Genomic DNA, 24,099 nt, shown 5'->3' with positions numbered 1-24,099 from the left:
CCAAAGTGCTGGGAACACAAGCGTGAACCACCACGCCCGGCCTGGATTTTCTTATATCTGAATTGGCCTGGTCTCAATTGATCTGCTTATATGAGTTGTAAGTGGAAAAGACCTGGAAAGATATTTACTCTTATCTTCCATCTACTACCTAATGAACATTTAACTAATAATTTAATTATTTGCAAAGTCATATTATTGAATCAATTTTATGGCAGATCAAGAGACATTTTAGTAACAAGAAGTGAAATAGAAATCAAATGTTGGGTTCGCTTCTAATCTTTATGCAAATTATTGAGACATGAAGCAAGTCACATAGTCTGGTTGTACTGTTCTTCCCCTTGATAGAATTATCCCTTTTCTCTGGGGTGTTGTTTATAAGAAAGTAAGTAATCATGATCGATCAATCAATCAATAGGTGGCCCTTTCAGTGAAACAGCAGTACAGACTGATCCAAGAATCACAAATAACCACGTCATCATCATCAGTGTCATTAGCATTTTCAGGCCCCATGCTGGGCTGCTGGGAAACATATCTGTGTAAAGTATGATACTTGTTCTCTAAGAGTCAAGTTGAGGCAAGACATATATATACATAGATAATACTGCATCATAGTAGATGATGGGGGCCAGAGAAGTGGCCAGAGGTGTCCTGGGGAGCTTTAGAGGACAGGAATGATCACCATGGGATCCAAACTGGACCAACAGTCGAGGTTAGAAAGATGGAAAAGAAGTGGCACAACATTCAGGGCAAGATAAATGGAATCAGCAAAAGCAGGGGCACCTAATTTTGCTTGATGTATTCTGTTGACAGTGGCTGGACTTGTGTTAAAAAAGAAGAGTTCAAGTAGGGGGAGAGAGAGAGAGAGGGAGGGAGGGGGAGAGAGAGAGAGAGGGAGGGAGGGAGAGAGAGAGAGAGAGAGAGAGAGAGAACGCAAGTGAGCTGGAAGGGTGGACAAGAGCCAGATAGTAGAGAACCTGAAAATGCACATCAGAATTTTAGACTTTGTTCAATAGTTAATGAGGAGCCATTGATTTGTGAGCAAGAGAGAGAGAAATGAACATGATTTTGAAAAATTAATCCAGTGGTGTATACAATTGTTCAGTCAGGGGTGATATGTGTGCTATTAGTCCCTACTGGAGTACCCATGACAGCCGTCATTCGTACAGCACTGTACTTCTCCCCACCAAGCCTAGACTTAGCTTTAGGATTTTTCTCAGCCTAACTCTCCATGCATCCAGTTCCAAATGACAGTAATTGGTAATCCTGGAGAACTCTGTCATCCTTGGTTGAGACAGTGGAAAGATTAGTGGTAGAGACAATATTGTCTGTTTGAATAGTCTAGGTATGAGAAGATTTGTCCTTGATCTAGGATAGTGGCAGTGAGACTTTGGGAAAAAAAGGATGAGATATAAGAAATTCAAGTAAAATTGCTTGGCTAGATTAACAATATATTGAGGGAAAAGGAAGGAAGGAGAAATAAAAACTCCAAGTACACCCACAGTCTTGAATTCAGGGTATAATTAGTATACCCTTAGTTTATAGAGGAGGAAGAATGAAAGAACAGAAGTTATTTTGGTGGCGTTGTTAGCGCAAGACCCCAAATGTCCTATCCCTAGGAGATCCTTCATAAGGCTAATTTTCTTCCTGGTAGAAATTATTCACTACCCTGTATATTCTTACAAAGAAGAAACCTATATTTCGAAGTTGTTTCCCCTCCATCTTCTACTTTGTCAGATCTTTTTATTTGTAAATTTGCAGTAGAGTTGTCTGGTATTATAGTGATTATGTGATAATGAAAAGTAGCATGCCATATAACATAAGAATGTTGCAAGACATATTATTTGAGAGTCGGAGGTTTTCCTTTCTGATAATTTGAACTGAAATTTTCTGACTTCCTTTTTCTGTACCGGATGGTCAGCTCCTTCAGTATAGTGTCTCCTATTCATTTTTGTTTCCAGGGCCTTGCCCTATGCCTGGAATACAGTTTTGTGCTGCATAAAGACAACGTTGGACTGCATTTATGATGGTGGTCCCATAAAATTATAATACCATGTTTTTACTCTACCTTTTCTTTTTTTTTCTTTTTTTTTTAGACAGAGTCTCGCTGTATTACCCAGGCTGGAGTGCAGTGGCACAATTTCTGCTTGTTGTAACCTCCACCTGGTGGACTCAAGTGATCCTCCCACCTAAGCCTCCCAAGTACCTGGGCCTACAGGCACATGCCTGGCTAATTTCTATTTTTTGTAGAGATGGGGTTTCACCATGTTGCCCAGACTGGTCTCCAACGCCTGAGCTTAAGTGATCCACCTGTGTCAGCCTTCCAAAGTGCTGGGATTACAGGCATGAGCCACCAGGGGACGGCCTTTTTCTGTTTAGATTCGTTTAGATACATAAATACTTATTGTTGTGTTAAAGCCACCTACCGTATTCAGTACAGTAACGTGCTACACAGGTTTGTAGTGTAGGAGCAACAGGCTATAACGTACAGCCTAGGTGTGGCCTAGGTGTGTAGTAGGCTCTGACGTCTCAGTTTCTGTAAGTACCTTTTATGATGTTCACACAGTGATAAAATTGCCTAATACATTTCTCAGAATGTGTCTCTGTCGTTAAGTGACGCGTGACTGTATTTTAAATATTGAATCATAGTACTGTCATCTTTAAGTTCTTCTGTCTTTCATTGAGTAGTCAAATAACTGGAGTCTGGAAGATGTGACCGCAAGTGATAAAAATTATGTGGCGGGATTAATAGACTGTGATTGGTGTGAAGATGATTTATCAACAGGTGCTGCTACTCCCCGAACATCACAGGTTCGTCATTCTTATTACTATTTAAGGCAGAATCTATTGTTTCAATTATAAAAACAAGCAGACTAATGTGAAACCAAGGTGTGCTTGCAAATTTAATGAATGCTTAAGCCACTGAAAATGTTTATGAGCGATAACTGGAATACGAATGAAAGGGAAGTCAATTATATCCAAGTTGAAGAAAGCCAAGATTCTATTTTAGAGCTCTTTACTGCTCCTTTATTTCCTGTTTATTATTATTATTTTTTGAGACTGAGTCTTGCTCTGTTGGCCAGGCTGGAGTGCAGTGGCACGATCTCGGCTCACTGCAACCTCTGCCTCCCAGGTTCAAGTGATTCTCGTGCCTCCCAAGTAGCTGGGATTACAGGTGCCTGCTGCCTCTCCTGGCTAATTTTTGTATTTTTAGTAGAAATGGGGTTTCACCATGTTGGCAGCTGGTCTCGAACTCCTGACCTCAGGTGATCCACCCACCTCAGCCTTCCAAAGTGCTGGGATTACAGGCGTGAGCCACTGTACCCGGCCTTCTTTTTTGTTTAAAATGAGGTATAATGAGGTATACTTTACATGTAGTTAAATAGGTAAAGTCACCTTTTTTAGTGTGCAATTCTATGTGTTTTGACAAACGCATACAGTTGTATAACCACCACCAAAATTAAGATATAAAACAGTTCCGTTACTCCTCAAAATTCCCTCATTCCCCTTGTGGCTAACTTCCCCTCCCAACTCTCGGTGGCAATTGATCTGTTTTTCTTTCCTTTTGATAATCTTTTCATTGTGACTTTAAGTTTGTTGAGCTTTTTAGATTAATGAAGATTATAGATTAATGTTTTTTATCAAATTTGGGAAGTTTTCAATATTTTATTTGCCCCACTCTCTTTATTTTATCTTCTGGTACTCCCCTTCCATGTATATTGGCACACTTGATGGTGCCCTACAGTACACTGAGGCCCTGTTCATTTTTCTTTATCTATTTTCATTCTGTTTCTCAGACTAATTTCAGTTAACCTGTTTCAAAGTTTCAGATTCTTTCTTCTGCTTACTGAAAGTTCTGTTTAATCCCTCTAGTGAATTTTTTGTTATGGTTATTGTACTCTTGAACTCCAGAATTTGTTTTGTTCTTTTAAATAATTTTATCTTTATTTATACTCTCTATTTATTGTGACATTGCTCTTACACTTTCCCTTGGTTCTTTAGATGTTTCCTTTTGTTCTTTGAACATATTTAAAAACTGATTTTCAGTCTTTGCTAGGTAAGGCCCATGTCTGGACTTCTTCAAGGACAATTTCCATTGACTGTTTTTGTTTTTCTCATGTATATGGGCCATCCTTTTTGTTTGTTTGTTTGTTTTTTGTTTGAGACAGAGGCTCGCTGTATCGCCCAGGCTGGAGCGCGTTGTTGGGCCTCTGCTCACTGCAACCTCTGCCTCCCGGGTTCAAGCAATTCTCCTGCCTCAGCCTCCTGAGTAGCTGGGATTACAGGCACCCGCCATCATGCCTGGCTAATTTTTTTTTTTCCTTTTCTTTTTTTTTTTTTTGAGACAGAGTCTCGCTCTGTCGCCCAGGCTGGACTGCAGTGGTGCTATCTTGGCTCACTGCAAGCTCCGCCTCCTGGGTTCATGCCATTCTCCTGCCTCAGCCTCCCGAATAGCTGGGACTACAGGTGCCCGCCACCACGCCTGGCTAATTTTTTGTATTTTTAGTAGAGATGGGGTTTCACCATGTTAGCCAGGATGGTCTCGATCTCCTGACCTTGTGATCCGCCCGCCTCAGCCTCCCAAAGTGCTGGGATTACAGGCTTGAGCCACTGCACCTGGCCTTTTTTTGTGTGTTTTTGTAAAGATGGGGTTTCACCATATTGGCCAGGCTGGTCTTAAACTCCTGACCTCAGGTGATCTGCCTGCCTTAGCCTCCCAAAGTGCTGGGATTACAGGCATGAGCCACCGTGCCCGGCCATACTTTTTTATTTCTTTGCATGTATATGTCTTGTAATTGTTGAAAACTAGACATTTTAAATAATATAATGTGGCAGCTCTGGTAATCAGATTTATCCCCTCCTGAGGATTTGGTATTAATTGCTGTTTGTTGTTGTTGGTTAGTGACTTTTCTGAACTAATTCTGTAAAGTCGTTAAGTCGTTTAGGTCAGTGTTGGGCTGCATTTATGATGGTGGTCCATGAGATTATAATATCATATTTTTACTATACCTTTTCTCTGCTCAATTAGCATAGTGATCAGCTAATGCTTGGCGAGGTTTCCTTAGATGCCTGGAATCAATTCGTCTCTCAGTCTTTGTGCCGGCTCTGTGTACATCTGGGGTATGCCTTCAAATTTCAGCCAGGCAGCTGACAACTCTGCATTAGATTTCACTTCCTATTTGTATAGAACCTCAAGGTCAGCTTGAGGTGAGATCTTAGATCCTTCTAAAGTGTTTTTTGTTTTTTATTTTTATTTTTTTGAGATGGAGTTTTGCTCTTGTTGCCCAGGCTGGAGTGCAATGGCACGATCTCAGTTCACTGCGATTTTCGCCTCCTGGGTTCAAGCAATTCTCCTGCCTCAGCCTCCCAAGGAGCTGGGATTACAGGCATGCGCCACCACACCTGGCTAATTTTGTATTTTTAGTAGAGACGAGGTTTCACCATGTTGGTCAGGCTCGTCTCGAACTCCTGACCTCAAGTGATCCACCTGCCTCAGCCTCCCAAAGTGCTGGGATTACAGGCATGAGCCACCATGCCCAGCCCCTTCTAAAGTCTTTCCTGAGCAAATGCACAGCCCTGGGTATGAGCACATCCTATACATGTACATTGGGCTTGTAGATACCCTGGTGTATTTTGGAGCTTTTCCAATTCACTGTGGACATCTTATTCTCTAACTTTTTTTTCAGCATTTTTGTTAGTTTATTGTGGTCACCAGCTATTACTTACTGCTTCGGCAGCCACAATGTGCAACAATTGCCTGTAAATTTTTTTTTGTTTTTGAGATAGGATCTCATTCCGTCAACCAGGCTGGAGTCCAGTGGTGTGATCATGGCTCACTGCAGCCTCGACCTCCTGGGCTTAAGCAATTCTCTTGCCTCAGCCTCCCGAGTAGCGGGGACTATAGGCGTGCACCACCATGCCCAGCTAATTTTTACAAAATTATTTTTTAGAGACAGGGTCTCAATATTTTGCCCAGGCTGGTCTCAAACTCCTGGACTCAAGAGATCCACCTGCGTTGGCCTCCCAAAGTGCTGGGATTACAGGCGTGAGCCACTGCGCCTGGCACCTCTAAATCTTTTTAACAGATGCTGCTGGGGAAAAGGCTGTTCATACTGGGCAGGCTCTGAGTAAGGTCAAATAAACACAGCTTTCAGGCTGGGTGCGGTGGCTCATGCCTGTAATCCCAGCACTTTGGGAGGCTGAGGCGGGTGGATCACCTGAGGTCGGGAGTTCAAGACCTACCTGACCAACATGGAGAAACCCCGTCTCTACTAAAAATACAAAATTAGCTGCCTGTGGTGGCACATGCCTGTAATCCCAGCTACTCGGAAGGCTGAGGCAGGAGAATTGCTTGAACCCGGGAGGTGGAGTTTGCAGTGAGCTGAGTTCACGCCATTACACTCCAGCCTGGGCAACAAGAGCAAAACTCCGTCTCAAATAAAAAACAAACAAAGAATAAAAAAAGACAGCTTTCATAGTAGGGTCTTCTAGGGAACTACTGGCCAGGCTAAATAATGACAGTTTTCTGAGCATGAAGCTTTGAAGGAGCTCCAACCTGTTCTGCCCCCTCCAGTGGCTCCTAGGTTGCTGGTCTTCATCGTGATTGTGGGCTGTGGGTTTCTAAGACTATCATAGAGCTGGAGAGAGAAGAATGGGGATAGGTAGGGCAAATTCAAACACCTCAAACTCACTGTTTCTACTTAGCTGTTTTCTATGAATAAATGCTGTGATCTTTGGCTAATACACAGAGTTCTGAAACAAAAGAGGTATACTTTGTTTATGGATAGGGAGATTTGAAGGTATAGATTTCAGTTTTTCCCAAAATGAATTTTAAATTTAATGTAATCTCAACTTTTCAGTGGATGTAAAATAAGTCAAAATGATTCTAAAATGTATGTGGAAATACAAAGGGGCAAGAATAACTAAATCATTCCTAAAGAATAAGAAGATGGGAGGAAACTGGTCAACCTGATACAAGAACTATTATAAAATTAAAGAAAGTAAGATTTCCTTAATAAATAAAACAATGAAACAAATAAAACAATGAAACCTTTCATACCTTATATTTAGGTATGTCTCTTTAAAAATAACATAGCTAGGCCGGGCGTGGTGGCTCACGCCTGTAATCCCAGCACTTTGGGAGGCCAAGGTGGGTGGATCATGAGGTCAGGAGATTGAGACCATCCTGGCTAACACAGTGAAACTCCATCTCTACTAAAAAATACAAAAAATTAGCTGGGCATGGTGGCGGGCACCTCTAGTCCCAGTTACTTGGGAGGCTGAGGCAGGAGAATGGCATGAACCCGGGAGGCGGAGCTTGCAGTGAGCCGAGATTGCACCACTGCACTCCAGCCTGGGTGACAGAGCGAGACTCCGTCTCAAAAAAAAAAACAAAAAACAAAACAAACAAAGAAAAAAACATAGCTAGATTTGGTATGCAAACTGAAAATCTTGTCTTTTGAATTGAGCGCTTACCCAACTTATTTTTATTATGGATTTATTTATTATATATCTTTCTTTTTTTATGTTTCCTATGTGTCTTTTTCTGTATTTCCCCTTTATTTCTTGATTTTTTATGTTAATTTTCCCCCACATTTTATTGGTTTCTATTTGATTTCTATTCTTTTAATATTTACTCTAAATTTTTAACATTTAATTTAACGAAATATAAAGTGAATCTGTATCTTTTTTTTTTTTTTTTTTAAGATGGAATCTTGCTCTGTTGCCCAGGCTTGAGTGCAATGGCGTGATCTCAGGCTCACTGCAACCTCTTCCTCCTGGGTTCAAGTGATTCTCCTGCCTCAGCCTCCCAAGTAGCCGGGTTTACAGGCACCCGCCACCATGTCTGGCTAATTTTTGTATTTTTAGTAGAGACAGGGTTTCACCATGTTGGCCAGGCTGGTCTCAAACTCCTGACCTCAGGTGATCCACCTGCCTCGGCCTCCCAAGTGCTAGAATTACAGGCGTGAGCCACTGCACCCTGCTGTGAATCTGTATGTTTAATTTCCTTCTAAACAATATGAAGGCCTTAGAACACTTAATCTCTGATTACCCCTCCTGGATTCCATGCTATTGATGTGTCCAGTGTATTAGCTCTTGAATGTTTTTAACTTTTTATTTTGAAATATTTACGGATTCACAGGATGTTATTGAAGATATTATTCCACTTTCTTCTTGCTTCTATTGTTGCTATTGAAAAACCAACCTCAGTCTAGTGCCTTTTTAGTCTTTTCTCTCTGGCTCCTTTTAGGACCTTCTCTTTGCTTTTGGTGTTCTGCAGTTTCACTGTTAGGGCTACTGCATTGCACACCTCCAGGGAACACACCATCTGTGTGGTGTCTCTGTGGATAGTGTCCTCTGGAGTTGTATAATCTGGTAAGTAGAGATGTGGATTTCTTTTATGTGTCCAGTTTATGATTCATCATGCTTTCTATGTATGGGGATTTGTGTTTTTAATCAATTTTTGAAAATTTCTTGAATAATATACTGCTTTTTCTTTTTCTCTTTTTCCTTGTTTCTTTTTTTCTTTTTTTTTTTTTTTGAGACAGAGTTTCTCTCTTCTTGCCCAGGCTGGAGTGCAATGGCACGATCTCGGCTTACTGCAACCTGTGCTTCCCAGGTTCAAGCGATTTTCCTACCTCAGCCTCCCGAGTAGCTGGGATTACAGGTGCCTGTCCCCATGCCCAGCTAATTTTTGTATTATTAGTAGAGACAGAGTTTCACCATGTTGGCCAGGCTGGTCTTATACTCCTGACCTCAGGTGATCACATGACTTGGCCTCCCAAAGTGCTGGGATTACAGGTGCGAGCCAGCGCACCCAGCCTGCTTTTTCTTTAAAACAATATTTATATAAATTTATAGAGTACAAGTACAATTTTCTTAGATGCATAGTGGTCAAGTGAGAGGTTTTAAGGTGTCACCTGAATAATGTACATCGGACCCCTTAAGTAATTTCTCATCACCAACCCCCTTCCATCTCCTCACCCTTCCAAGTCTACATTTTCTATCATTCCACTCTCTACATCCACGTGTACACCCTTTTTAAGCACCCACTTATGAGTGAGAACATGCAATATTTGTCATTCTGTGTCTGGCTTGTTTCACTTAAGGTAACCTCCACTTCCATCCACCTTGTTGCAAAAGATAGGATTTCATTCTTTTTTATGGTTGAATAGTATTCTATCTGTGTGTCTGTCTGTCTATCTATCTCACATTTCCTTTATGCAGTCATCTGTTGATGGACACTTGGGTTGATTTTGTATCTTTGCTATTGTGAATAAGTACTGAGATAAATATACAAGTGCAGGTATGTTTTTGATGTATTGATTTCTTTTCCTTTGGGAAAAGAAGTAGAGGGAATTGCTGCTTTTGCATTGTCCATACTCTGTATATCTGGAACTTAGAATAGCCTTATGTTAGACATTTTATTTCATTTTCTGTTTCCTTCAACCATCTTTCATGTATCGTATATCTTTTTCTGTCTTGGCTACATTCAGAGTTATTTCGGATTTATATTTCTATTCAAATATCTCTATTTCTTTTATTCTGTTATTTGACATGTGCATTGCACTTTTCATTTTTATCATGTTTTTATTTCTAGAAGTTTTTATTCTTTTTCAAATCTATTTGAACAGTTTTGGTAGTCTTTTGTTCTTTACTCATGTTTTTGTTTCACTATTTTAAACATGCAAACATATTTATGTTCTGTATTTGATAATTTTAATATCTGAAATCTTTATGCTCATAGTGCTTGTGTCTTTTGGAATTTTTTATGTAGGTTTATTTTTCTTTGAACTCTATGGGAATTATCTGAGGCTTGGGTTAAGGGCTTGAGTTGGGTTGGAGTGAAGCTTTTCTTTCAGGTAGGAGTTGTGCGTGCTTCTACCAGGTTCCTGGGGCACAACTTAGCCTAGGACTACTTTAAGTTAAATTTAGGCTTGAGGTTTCTGGGACCATGCAGGTTGTATTAATTTGGACCTTTATTTATCTGAAGACTGGCCTGTGTTTACTTACAAATTATTAAAAGAAACTTCATTTTTCTCCTCCCTCAGAACCAAGACCAAGACACCCTTTTTCTTGCCTATTCCCTTTGAAGAGCAGATTTATATTTAACTCAGCCTTTAATTTTAGTTATAGCCCTTCCTGGCTTTACATGGGAGCTTTGGGTCTAACTCACCACCTTGCAGAGGCCCAAGGCTTCTGTGGCTGTAGAAACACATGCTATAGGTTATCAGAGGCAGAAGATAGCTGCCCTTAGGGCAGCAGAGAGTTTCAGCCTTGGTTACTCCTTTGGATTCATTCTCATGTTTTTAGTTTGGCCTCTCAGGATTTTACTTACTCTCTTGCAAGCTCAACCATAAATTTAAAAGGATTAAAAAGTATTTTTTATCCAATATTTCTGTTAGAGTAGTTTAACATGTTTTTTCTGCCCTAATTGCTGACTAAACTTTTTTTTTGGTACATGTCAGAGGCAAGCCGTGACTATCTAGGTATGGAAAGCATTTCTTAGTGATTGATTTGTGGCCATTCACAATATTGCCTAGGATCTGAGTATGTGTATACACTCAGCCTGTATCATGTTGAAAATTACTGTCAATAGAACAGACTAAAGTGATCTACATGTATTAAAGAAAACTATATATTTTCAAATTTCCTAATGTCAATAATATCCTTTTGATAATTCATTTTAATAAAAATAGTACAAGGTAGTTTGCAAATGATCAAGGAATGTTGTAAAGAAATTGACTTTTCTTCTTCAGTGTGCTTTATCTAGTAACTTTTTTTTTCCAGTTTACCAAGTACTGGACAGAATCAAATGGGGTAGAATCTAAATCATTAACTCCAGCCTTATGCAGAACACCTGCAAATAAATTAAAGAACAAAGAAAATGTATATACTCCTAAGTCTGCTGTAAAGAATGAAGAGTACTTTATGTTTCCTGAGCCAAAGACTCCAGTTAATAAGAACCAGCATAAGAGAGAAATACTCACTACGCCAAATCGTTACACTACACCCTCAAAAGGTATTTGCTAAGTGAATTAAGCAGTAAGAAGTTTCATTTTTCTTACCATGTTAAGTAAACATATAGCAGGTCAGAAATGACTAGCATTGCTTTCAGGAATTTCTAGGAGAAGTGAAGCTGTTTTTTATCATGTCATTTGCATTAGTTAAAATGAAAGCATATTTGTCAATTTCAATTTCTTCTCAAATGATACCAAGTTTTTCCTCTTTTTCATGTTTATAAAATTGAATCATAGCATCGTAGGATATCAAAGCTGAAAGGCAAGTTAGAGCTCATTTAATCCAACTCCCTTTTTCACAGCTAAGAAACCTGAGACTCAGAAGGAGTGAAGTGATTTGCCCAAGGTCATATACCCAGGTTTAGACCTTTCATGCCCATTTACCCCAACTTATGACTCAAGCTGACGCCTCCGCTGAGCCTTTACTTATCTGGATCTCCAGTTGTGGTGTCTGGTCCTGTTCTGCCCTATGGTATTACTGCCTGTCCTCAGCAGACAGGGTGAATCCATGATGCCCTTCCAGATATCTGTCTTTGTCCAGTTATCACAACTTCCTCATTTCCCTTGGTTTCCTCTTCAATTTAGTCATGAGCAGTTATTTAAACCATTTCCTTTATGATACTTCACTGTTTTGGTTGCTGGCCTCATCTGGACACATTCTATTTGATCAGACTGCCTCTTAGAATACAGTGCCTAGAACTAAACTGAGTTTTCTAGACTAGGTCTCACTAGGGTAGAGTGGTAAGTGTCATGACAGTAGAGACTCTCTGCCTTGTTTATTGCAGCATGGCATGGTCTGTAGTAGGGGCCATACCTGTCTGGTACATAGTACACAGTACTAGACCTGATGCCTAGTACATAATAGGGGCCATATTTATGTAATGAAGTAATAAATTAGAGCCCAAAGGAATTTTATTTACAGTGATCCTGTTTATGTCACTTTAAAAAATGTTACCTAAACTTTATTAGCCTTTTTCCCCCCACCAATTGTGACCTTCTCTAGTTTTAAGATTCTAACAAACCTAAACTCTGGAGCATTGCCATGTGAACTGCTGGGAAACCACATCCTGCCATTGTGCTTCTAGTGTACTAGTGGAGCTCATAGCCAGTTTGAGGGGTTAACTTCTTGTCTATAAAGATATTATGGAAGACTTTGCCAGAATATTTGCTAGAAGTCCCATTTTTATGTTAATGTCATTTTCCATTTCATCACCTCAAATAACACTTTCCGCCAAAATGTGAGGCCAGTTTGGTGTCCTGATGATGTCTGTGTGTGTGTGTGTGTGTGTGTGTGTGTGTGTGTGTGTGTGTGTGTGTGTGTGTGTGATGGTGTGTGTGTGGGGGGGTGCGGTGGTGCTGCCTGTGGTTGTTATGAGACTTCAGTGAGATAGCCTCTACCCTGCAATGGTAGCTGCTATTGCATTCTTTCCCAATGAAAGGGTCTCTTTCTGTTCTGTTGTTTCTCTTACTGTAAATACAGTACCCTTTGTGACTCATGAGATTGGACAGGGAGATAAAACGGACCTCAGCTCACCTTAGCTCATTCAACGATCTTTTTTTTCCCCTTTTTTTCTTTTTTTTTTTATTTCTTTGAGTTGGAGTCGTGCTCTGTTGCCCAGGCTGGAGTGCAGTGGTGCGATCTCGGCTCACTGCAACCTCTGCCTCCTGGGTTCAAGCGATTCTCCTGCCTCAGCCTCCCTAGTAGCTGGGATTATAGGCGCCTGCTACCACGCTCAGCTAATTTTCGTATTTTTAGTGAAGACAGGGTTCACCATATTGGTCAGGCTGGTCTCAAACTCCTGACCTCAGGTGATCCGCCCTCTTCAGCCTCCCAAATTTCTGGGATTATAGGCGTGGGCCATTGTGCCCGGCCCAGGGCTTTTTTATTTAAAAAAAATTTTAATGCCATAATCCCTTCCATTATTGACATTTTTTACTTTTTGTGTAACTCTGAAGGTTTTGCAATATGGGTAGTTTGGAATTTATTTTATAATCTTGAAATATTATCAGTTGACATATGTTGTCATGACGAGAAAGATTGTGTTGGTCAAAACTATTATTGGTTGTTTCTTTTTAAACACGAGCCACTTAAGGAAGCAAGTGGCTGAAGCCATGATTGTTAGCTTCCACTGGCACTTTGCATTTTTCTTTCTTTTCTTTTTTCTCCTCTCTCCTCTTCTCTTCTCTTTTCTTCTTTTTTTTGAGACAGAGTTTCACTCTTGTTGCCCAGGCTGAAGTGCAGTGGCATGATCTCGGCTCACTGCAACCTTCGCCTCCCAGGTTCAAGAGATTCTCCTGCCTCAGCCTCCTGAGTAGCTGGGATTACAGGTGCGCACCACCATGCCCGGTTAATTTTTTGTATTTTTAGTAGAGATGGGGTTTCAACATGTTGGTCAGCCTGCTCTCGAAACTCTTGACCTCAGGTGATCCACCCGCCTCGGCCTCCCAAAGTGCTGGGATTACGGGGGTGAGCCCACCATGCCCAGACCTGCATTTTACTTTCATTGTGAGTTATTTTTGACATAAACATAAATTTCATTTTCGTCACTCCTACACAATGCAGGCATTGGCAGTTTGTTGAAGGTCAGTTCTGTATGGTGATAGATACTGTCTGTATACAAAGATGAAAACTGTTTTTATAAATATTTCTGATTGCTCTTATTTTCTTGTTCTTGTGGAAAGTGAGAATGTAGCCAAATAGTCATAAACAAAACCAAGCCCCTAATCTCTTTTAAAATTTTGATATTATATCTTTGTTTTTATAGTGTGAATATTATCTCTAAAGGGTATAAAACTTTTAGATCATGAGCTAATCAGTATAACCAGATTCGTTAGTACAAATTTGTCATAAACTATCTGGAATGCAAATACCCTACTTAGAATAAAACACAAAATTCTGGAACAGGGAATATAAAAAATAATCAAAGCTTACATCTCTTTTTTTTTTCGAGATGAAGTCTTGCTCTGTCTCCCAGGCTGGAGTGCAATGGCGTGATCTCGGCTCACTGCAACATCTGCCTACTGGGTTCAAGGGATTCTTCTGCCTCAGCCTCCCAAGTGGCTGGGATTACAGGCGTGCGCCACCACGCCCAGCTAATTTTTTTGTATCTTTAGTAGAGATGGCATTTGACCATGTTGGCCAGGCTGGTCTCGAACTCCTGACCTCATGATCCGCCCTCCTCGGCCTCCCAAGGTGCTGGGATTACAGGCGTGAGCCACTGTGCCTGGCCAAAGCTTACATCTCTTTAATAACTTATGTCAAGCTTTCACAGGTCTGTTCTTTTTGCCTAACATGAGTTGAATCGGGCTATGAATTCAGTTAACACCTTTTAATACTAGATCAATTAAAAGCATAAATTGGGCCCTTGTATAAATACAGATTGACTTTTATTTTTAGAAAAAGAATCAGTAATTATGAGATTTGTATTTATATGATCTGTTTAGATTTATCATATGATGTTTATAATAAAATTAAAAGCATGGCCTCAATTTGCAGTGAAGAAAAAAAAGAAGAGCCACACATACAAAGCAAAATGATTTTGTTTTTATTATAAATCACATGGAAACATTTCTTGAAAGAATTAGAGCCTTCGACATCACAGGTCAAGTGATTATACTGTTTCTGAGTCAATGAATAATGTGATACATGCATTATTATTAATATAGAAATTTCAGAACCATAGTATGTGCTGCATATGGATTGTGTTTGTTCTGTTTCTAATAGCTAGAAACCAGTGCCTGAAAGAAACTCCAATTAAAATACCAGTAAATTCAACAGGAACAGACAAGTTAATGACAGGTGTCATTAGCCCTGAGAGGCGGTAAGTGTTTGGTTTTTTTAGACTCTAATCTTTAGTATATGTAACCAGATTTCCTTTTTCATGTATTAATAGACCTGATTAAGGTAAATCATCACATAGATTCTGTTGGAGAGTAGGAATATCTGTTTATATGTGGATGACCTGTGGCCATTCCTGGACCTATAGCCACTGCCTTCCTCATGGGGTAGAATCATGAAACTGATCAGCAGTAGGACGGCACCTTAAGTACAACAGGCTGGGAAGACAGTGGTCCTCACCCCAGCCAACTAGTTACCTCTCTGAGGCCCATCTTACCCTTCTCTTCTGCCAGTAAAATACAGATATCCTCTAACAGATTGTAGTCCTCCCAAATCGTAAAGATACTGTCGTTTCAAAGAAAATCCTCTGTATGAAAAGTTCTGCAGCATAGGTAACCCTTCAAGTTGCTATTCTTTTATAGCAATTTCTTAAAGGCATTGTCTATTTTCAAGACAATTGGGAGAATTAGAATGTGGACAGGGTATTAGATGATATTATGGAATTATTATTAATTTATTGATGAAGAAACTGAGAAGATCAGGAATAAAATGATTTATCAAAGCTATATAGTACAAAGCTGGAGCCAGAACCCAGGTCTTCTCATTCCTAATCTTATGGTTTTTCTCCCACAGTCTGGAAGTACTGGAGAACTACCTAGAAAGCCAACTAACACCACAGTAGTTTCTATTGAAAAATGCATTCAGGTTCCAAAATATTTACATAAGTGACCATTTTTAGAACATTATCCGTTAGTATTTGGTAACTGCTTAGCTTCTCAATAATGTGTATATATGTGGTTGAACTAGTTTCCTTAATTTTATTTAACATTTTTCAGTGCAATGGTACTATGGTTTTTTTAAACCTCAGTGTCAGTGCTTGAAATACTTAACTATCTCCAACCAGAGAAATTTCAGAACAAAAGGATAAAATATGCCTCATAAACAGCCATATGTAACGTAAACTTCTCAGCACACTTTATAGTGTTGTCTTTATGGAAGACAACATCCTTATTCATTGGAGATGTATACTGAAGTGTTTCAGAGTAAAGTGTCATGATATGTTCAGATGAGTTACTTTCAGATGGCTTAGCAAATAAGTAAATTTAATGTATTATCTACATACATTAAATTTATGTGTATATATAGATATATACATTGATATATATCAGTATATATCTATATACATATGTACATTAATATATTATCTATATCCAAATAGAAAGCAAATGTGGCAAAATATGAACAATTGTTGAATCTAGGAGGATATACCGGTGTTCATTGTACTCTTCTTTGAACTTTTCTATATATATGAAAAAAGGATATATATATCCTTTTTTAAAAAGGAAGGGGATAAATAGTTTTGCTGAGTGGCAGTTGCCTGGTGGAAGTGTGACAGCTCCTGTCCAGGGGGAGATGGCTTTGGTGCTTCCTGAGGAAGAGAGAGGTGATCTGGCCCTGGCATACCTGAATGAGGCATCCTAATGTGTATGAAGGGACAAAAGTTCACCCTTGTGGACCCCACAGGCCGGAGGCCCAGCTCTACTTGTGCCTTGTTTTATGTTTTGTTTCAGGTGCCGCTCAGTGGAATTGGATCTCAACCAAGCACATGTGGAGGAGACTCCAAAAAGAAAGGGAGCCAAAGTGTTTGGGAGCCTTGAAAGGGGGTTGGATAAGGTTATCACTGTGCTCACCAGGAGCAAAAGGAAGGGTTCTGCCAGAGATGGGCCCAGAAGACTAAAGGTAAGCAGGCTGGAATTCTTTCATATGGAGCAGAAGCTGACTGCTAATGGACTGCCTTTTTTTTTTAAGGTGCTGAATGAATTGATTAGTGTTTTTTATTTGAGTATTTATTCACTTAGTTAATATATGTTTTTTGAGCAACTAAAATCTGCATGTTACTGTGCAGTCAGTAAATAGATACAGTCACTCCCTTCAAGGAGCAAACAGCTATCATTCAAATATTCAAGAACAGGTGGAGGGATTAGTCACAGGGGCAACATGGAGGTGAGGAAGCAGGGGGCACAGATGGAGAGCTGAGAGCTGCCTTAAGGAGGGGGACTTGAGCTCAGTTGTGTCCCTGATTCATGGATACTTTGTAGGCCCTCATGAAATATTTGAATGCATGGGAAAATAATTGGAACTTTGAGTGTGGTGTGTGTCAGGAAAATAGTGAGTGATAAGCAGGGAAGGTAGGCCGGAAGGGCCTCAAGGCCTGGCTAAGAAGGTGTGGATCTTATTTAATAGACCCAGTATGCTTTAAAAGGGTTAATGTGTCACTGGTGTGGACAATATATTTAGTCAAGGAAGGAAAGGAAAAATAAGCTGTTAGTTGATATAAAGTACTTTTTATTCTCTTGGATTCTCTCTGAGCATTCATTCAAACATCTGATGAATACATGTTTGTTTGGTGGAAGGGGAGTAATTAAGAGGTAAAGGGACGAATGAGACACAGCCCATTCCTTGAGGAACTCTTAGGCTGGCTGTGAAAACAGGCTGGGATGTTGTTCTGAAACACTGGGCTCAGTGCTATAGTAAAAACACATTCCAAGAGGTGTGGGCCCAAGCAGGGGAGAAGATGGTAGTGTGCCCATCATTTGGGGACTGGGTCTGTGTTTAGTTTTTGCACTGAGACTCTCGTAATGAGCAAATCTGGGCGGTTTGAGGGAAGGAAAATGCTGAGCTTTTGGGCAGAAGGGTGTTTTAGAGGAGAATGTTCTGTGATCTCATTTCTGTTCTGTCTTAAAGTGGAAGAAGATAGGAGTTATCCACTAGCAGTCATTGCCTTAAACTTATGTAGTGTGCTGAGACGTTACATATGGCTGTGTATTAGGCATATTTTATCTTTTTGTTCTGAAATTTCTCTGGTTGGAGATAGTTAAGTATTTCAAGCACCGACACTGAGGTTTAAAAAAACCATAGTACCATTGCACTGAAAAATGTTAAATAAAATTAAGGAAACTAGTTCAACCACATATATATACATTATTGAGAAGCTAAGCAGTTACCAAATACTAACGGATAATGTTCTAAAAATGGTCACTTATGTAAATATTTTGGAACCTGAATGCATTTTTCAATAGAAACTACTGTGGTGTTAGTTGGCTTTCTAGGTAGTTCTCCAGTACTTCCAGAATGTAGGAGAAAAACCACAGGATTGGGAATGAGAAGACCTGGGTTCTGGCTCCAGCTTTGTGCTGTATAGCTTTGATAAATCATTTTATTCCTGATCTCCTCAGTGTCTTCATTTGTAAAATCTGGAAACAATGCCTACCCTGGCAACCTCACAGGGCTGAGATGTAGAAACAAGACTCTACATATGGGATGCTACATGGCATATTAAATGCTTTATGAGTATAAAGTGGTGTTTCCAATGTCAAGGATTACTATCAGTGTTGAGCATTTTACAACCCATGTATAGACCCATGGTCCTAATTAGCACAGTCCTAAGATTGAAAACTTTAACTTTAGATCATTAACACTTTTTAATGCTTTTAAGTTTTTGCAAAACTGAAGGACTTTCTTTGGGAAATTAACCTTATTTTTTTTCACCTACTTCAAATACTGTACTAAAAACTATACACTTACCGGAAGAGTTGCAAGGATAGTAGAAATAATACCTTAGTTTTTTAAGATAGCAAATCATATGTAGTTATGTCCTCTTTTAGGAAGCAGTCTATAAAAAATCCAAAATTTAAGCAGATAAATTAGGATTCATTCTTTATTTTACCAAAGCAGTAATATATTGTGATTTGAAGGTGTTCAGTTTATTATTAATATCATCTTAACAGAGCCAATTTAGTTTGGTGAAAAGAGTGCTGGATCAGGAACCAAGAAAGAGAGGGTCCCTTCGTTAACACTCAGTTTCACGACATTTGCTCTATGGGTGTATTGGGTGCACTATTATTTATCTGGTATTTTCATTATGTTGACTCTCCTTTAACAAATGGATTTATAGAGATATAACTGACATATAATAAACTTGCACATATTTTATTTTATTTTATTTTATTTTATTTTATTTGTTGTTAATTTTTTGAGGCAGAGTCTTGCTCTGCTGCCCAGGCTGCGGTGCAATGGCATGATCATAGCTCACTGCAGCCTCAACCTTCTGGGCTCAAGTCATCCTCCTGTCTCAGCTTCCTGAGTAGCTGGGATGCGTGCTACCACACTTGGCTAATTCTTAATTTTTTTTGCAGAGACAGGGTCTCACTATGTTACCCAGGCTGATCTTGAACTCCTGAGCTCAAGTAATCCTCCTGCCTTGGCTTCCCAAAGTGCTGGGATTACAGTCATGAGCCACTACCCCCGGCCAACTGTGCATATTTTAAAGTACAATTAATATGCTTTGGCATTGTATATAACATCTGTGAAACCATTACCACAATCAAGATAATTTTTTAAAACTCAAATTTATTTAAAAGGAAACCTTTATATCATTAGGGTTTTTTTGTTGTTGTTGTTAATTATGTTTTCGAAATCAGTTGGGAACAAATACATATTTAAAAATATTTATCCATGTGCCACCCAGAATTACCTTGTCTATCTTGTATCACACTATGAGAAGCACTACCTTAAGAAATTTGTATCTCTTCTTTGGGCCATAGGTTCTTATTTTGAAAAGTAAGATAGTTGGATACTTTTCTTCCTAGGCATTTTGTTATTTATACAATGAACTCAAACCTGAAAGATATAGAAACTACGGTTTTGTTTGACAGTGAAGGTACTTACCAGGAAGGGAGGGATTTTTGTGTGTCCAGGACCCACTAAAACAGTGCCTACCACATAGTAAACATTCAAAAATAGTTGTTGAATGAATGAAGGATAAATATCAATTAGGAATGAAATTATCTCTGAGAATTAGGCTCTCAGTCAATGAGAAAAAATAATATGACATCACTTTTTTAAAGGAATATCTGTTACATTTATTTCCTCATAGAACTGTCATAAAATCAGCTCCTGGAACTCTATAATATTCTTTAAATAATCCAGAAAGAGTTAAGGAAACGTATCCAACTAGGTACAAAGCAAACTTTGTATGGTGTTTGTTTATCTTTCCGTGGTATGCATTTCAGGACTATTAATGTCTCTTAAAATAGTGTGGGAAGGGGAAAATAGGCAAAGCTCAAACAGTTAGATGGATGCTCTTTAATATTTATTTCTTTAAAAGGATTGGTAGGAGAGGAAGATGAAAGTATGAAAAGGAAGCTATGGGTGTGTTTACTAATAACCATAACTTCTCCAAGCTTTCCCAGTGGGCCATTAACTCACTAAGAGTTGACTGTAAATTCCTTTGATATTTTTTAGGAAATAGTTCCATTTGAAACAGTACTATATTGAGGAGTTTTGGAACTCTTGATCTGGTGTGATGGTCTTTGTGTTGATGTAAAAATTTACTTCTCATCTCTTCTTTTTCTCTTTTAAGCTTCACTATAATGTGACTACAACTAGATTAGTGAATCCAGATCAACTGTTGAATGAAATAATGTCTATTCTTCCAAAGAAGCATGTTGACTTTGTACAAAAGGGGTAAGAAGCACATTTACAAGCTGTTGCATTTATTAGTATCTTTTGGACTTTGAGAAAATAGGAGTTGGTTGGGCGCGGTGGCTCACGCCTGTAATCCCAGCACTTTGGGAGGCTGAGGTGGGCAGATCACTTGAGGCCAAGAGTTCAAGTTCAGCCTGGCCAACATGGAGAAACCCCGTCTCTACTGAAAATACAAACAATTAGCTGGGCATGGTGGCGCATGCCTGTAGTTCCAGCTACGTGGGAGGCTGAGGCATGAGAATCACTTGAACCTGGGTGGAGGCTGCAATGAGCTGAGATCACACCACTGCACTCCAGCATAGGTAACAGAGCGAGACTCTGTCTCAAAAAAAAGAGAAAATAGAAGTTGATCTCCTCACCCCTGTGCTTTAGAAAAAATGTATTTCTCCCACCTCATTCCCAAAAGCTTTTGAGGTAGTGTTATTGCTTATAATTTATTCTCTTTTGTTTGGTTCAAGCTATAAAAGTTTTAGAAGGACAGATATTGTCCCACTTTATTTCAAAATAGGAAAATTCAAAATTCTTCTGGCTTTCTTGTAGATCCTCTATTTTCCTTTGATTGTCTGCTTTACAATAGTATTTATAAATTATAATCTAAATTTGTGAGACATTTCAAACGAATCAGGGATTTATACAGAATCCTTCTCTTCATGACTGGCTGTTTTACAGGGCTGGGTTTTCAGTGCTTTAGGAAGTTTTTTCACCTTACCTCTCTCCCGCTGTTGAAGGAACTGCCGTCAAAGCCTCCTTGGTTATGATCTCCTGGTCTCAATAGCCAGGCCTCTTCTGGTCACCCAAGATGGCCATATTTCTAAGCATTTCCATTCAATTATTTCCCTTTAAAATTTCTTTATTAAAGCAACCAGAAGAGACATGCATGGATTTAAACATGTAAGTAGAATAGTCAATATAGAGTAAGATTTGAAGAAACAATCTTGTGCAGATATAATTTTTAGTTTTTAGTTATCTGTAAATGTTGGCAAGCATTCCTTCTGTGAACCCTGGCATTCCTCTCAGGCTTCATTAGAACACATCTCTCCCACTCTGATCTCTTCTTCATGCTTGGGGCTATGAGCCTCTGGGCATACCTCTGTCACAGGTCTCTCAATGATCTATTATCTAACATGTGACTAAATTGTTCTATGCCTCATCTTCCTGTCAAGAATCTTAACTGCAGGGTGCTCCTTTTGGCATTTTTGATGTTGACTGCTTATTTTTGAGAGATCAAGCCTCTTTCCCAAAACACATGACTAAGTTAGTAAGAAAAAGAATATTTTGGTACATAACAGTATGAAACAGAAAAAAGTACATAACTGAAACAATGTAACTTCTCCACACATCTGTGGAACAGCACTTAATCAGGAACCCTTAAGTATTTAGGGAATTGAAACTTAAAATCAGTCCTATTTATTGAAGATTGGTAAGACAAACAAAACTCTAAAATAGAATGTAAACTAATTAAATATTATTACATGAATTAAATTTATACAGCTTTGCAGGATCATACGTATGTCTTAAGATGTGTTTCAGGCTTCATTTTGACTGGGCCTTTCCATTCTCAGAGTAGATAATGCGGCAGTTCTATCTATAAATGCCGTACGTTTCAGTTATGGGAATATACCATTTCCTTGGGCTTTTTCTTCTGCTTTTCTTTCTGCCATAAATTGATGTGATGATCGTCATAAGAGGTTATCTCTTATTACTAATTAGAAAAACCTCAAAAACACACGTGCCTTTCTGACAGGTTACTGGCTTCAGCTTTATTTATATGAAAGACAAGTTTCTGACAAGGCTCACACACATGAAATATTATCTTTCTTGCGCTTTCCTTTGTTGTGAATGTTGTGGAAATGCCCAATGTTTGCGGATTACACGTTGAAAGGATTGCATAAAGAATGCCAGATTTCTTGAGCATGAATGGCATGTATAGCTATGAAACAGGGGCTTTTCTTTGGAGCAAGGGAGACTTCTAATAAAGCCTTTTCATGCTTATTCTTAGGATCCTAGTTCAGTTTCTGGGAAAACACCAGTCATACTCTATTACTAAAGCATAGCTAGGTCATTTGGAAACTGTAAACAGTAATACATTGCTTAATATGAAATAATGGTTCATTTCCTCCACTGGCCTCCTAGAGGCTTAGAAAACTCTTATACAGAATATGGTTCTCCTACTAACTAGCTTCTTATCTTGTTTTTCACAGTTATACACTGAAGTGTCAAACACAGTCAGATTTTGGGAAAGTGACAATGCAATTTGAATTAGAAGTGTGCCAGCTTCAAAAACCCGATGTGGTGGGTATCAGGAGGCAGCGGCTTAAGGGCGATGCCTGGGTTTACAAAAGATTAGTGGAAGACATCCTATCTAGCTGCAAGGTATAATTGATGGATTCTTCCATCCTGCCTGATGAGTGTGGGTGTGATACAGCCTACATAAAGACTGTTATGATCGCTTTGATTTTAAAGTTCATTGGAACTACCAACTTGTTTCTAAAGAGCTATCTTAAGACCAATATCTCTTTGTTTTTAAACAAAAGATATTATTTTGTGTATGAATCTAAATCAAGCCCATCTGTCATTATCTGTTACTGTCTTTTTTAATCATGTGGTTTTGTATATTAATAATTGTTGACTTTCTTAGATTCACTTCCATATGTGAATGTAAGCTCTTAACTATGTCTCTTTGTAATGTGTAATTTCTTTCTGAAATAAAACCATTTGTGAATATAGCAGGCTTCTCTTCTTTGTATTTGATTTTGATCCAAATAAAACCTCAAATGGCTTCCTGACTATTAAATAGAGACTATTTGGAGTATGTTTTATCTGTTATCAAATATGCCTTGGGCAGAAAAACAGATAAGAATTCATTTGCATAATTTTTTCCTGTCTGATTTAAGTAGGATTTATTGAGATCGTTAACTAAGTCACAGCTGTGGTTACCAGAGTTAAACAACACATTTAATATGTTGAATAAAAGAGTATTGACTTTAAGTATGTTTGGTCAACAAATGATAAGTATCCGAACTATGAACCCCCCCTGAAATGTTACTTTATGGTAATTTCCCTAAGTCTCAATGTTGGCCCCAAATTTGTATTTTTATTTCATTTTATTGGTCTCCAAAGGCTAGAACTCAAGTTATATTGGTATGGGTTTCACCAATTAAACTAGTTGGAGAAAAAATAGCACTCCTTCTGGTCAGTAGTGAAGGGAATGTTTTGTCATTCATTTATTCAATAAATGTTTACTAAGTGCTTACAAGCATTAGGTCCTCAGGCTGAAGCTGCTACTGTCTAGTAAACCCAAGGATTTACTAACTATTTGTAGCATGGCGGGACCCACCCACTTTGCATGGAATTAGAAATGAATTCTTGGAAGAAACAGCATTTGTCGTTGAAGGATATATAGGAGTTCAGCAGAAAGAGAAGAGTGAGGAGTATGACTTTTTTTTTTTTCTTTTTTCTTTTTTTTTGAGACGCAGTCTCACTCTGTCACCCAGGCTGGAGTGCAGTAGCGTGATCTCAGCTCACTGCAGCCTCGACCTCCTGGGCTCAAGCAGTCTTCCCGGTTCAGCCTCCCAAGTAGCTGGTACTACAAGCGTGCGCCACCACACCCAGCAAATTTTTTTACTTTTTGTACAGACAGGGTCTCACTATGCTGCCCAGGCTGATCTCAAAACTCTTGATCTCAAGCAGTCCTCC

At 39.0% G+C, this 24,099-nt stretch overlaps 1 protein-coding gene across 15 annotated transcripts in view; it reads left to right on the top strand.

Moving 5' to 3' along the window:
• Positions 1 to 23,129, top strand: part of MELK (maternal embryonic leucine zipper kinase) — a 103,506-nt gene extending 80,377 nt beyond the window's left edge. For 12 of the 15 annotated variants that reach the window (XM_003829866.4, XM_055092037.2, XM_008955272.4 and 9 more), the window contains 6 exons: positions 2,686 to 2,808; positions 10,789 to 11,020; positions 14,743 to 14,839; positions 16,428 to 16,596; positions 20,279 to 20,382; positions 22,605 to 23,129. In XM_003829866.4, the coding sequence (XP_003829914.2) occupies positions 2,686 to 2,808; positions 10,789 to 11,020; positions 14,743 to 14,839; positions 16,428 to 16,596; positions 20,279 to 20,382; positions 22,605 to 22,782 (903 nt within the window). In that variant the 3' untranslated portion in view covers positions 22,783 to 23,129. The remainder of the gene's footprint in view (positions 1 to 2,685; positions 2,809 to 10,788; positions 11,021 to 14,742; positions 14,840 to 16,427; positions 16,597 to 20,278; positions 20,383 to 22,604) is intronic. The other 3 variants (XM_063594392.1, XM_003829868.4, XM_063594391.1) reach the window with 1 other exon arrangement.
• Positions 23,130 to 24,099: the final 970 nt, after the last annotated feature.

Source organism: Pan paniscus, chromosome 11 (assembly GCF_029289425.2).
Source record: "Pan paniscus chromosome 11, NHGRI_mPanPan1-v2.0_pri, whole genome shotgun sequence".
NCBI classification, from domain to species: domain Eukaryota; kingdom Metazoa; phylum Chordata; class Mammalia; order Primates; family Hominidae; genus Pan; species Pan paniscus.
Note: the sequence above shows the minus strand (reverse complement) of the source record. Positions and strands in the feature narration are given on the sequence as shown.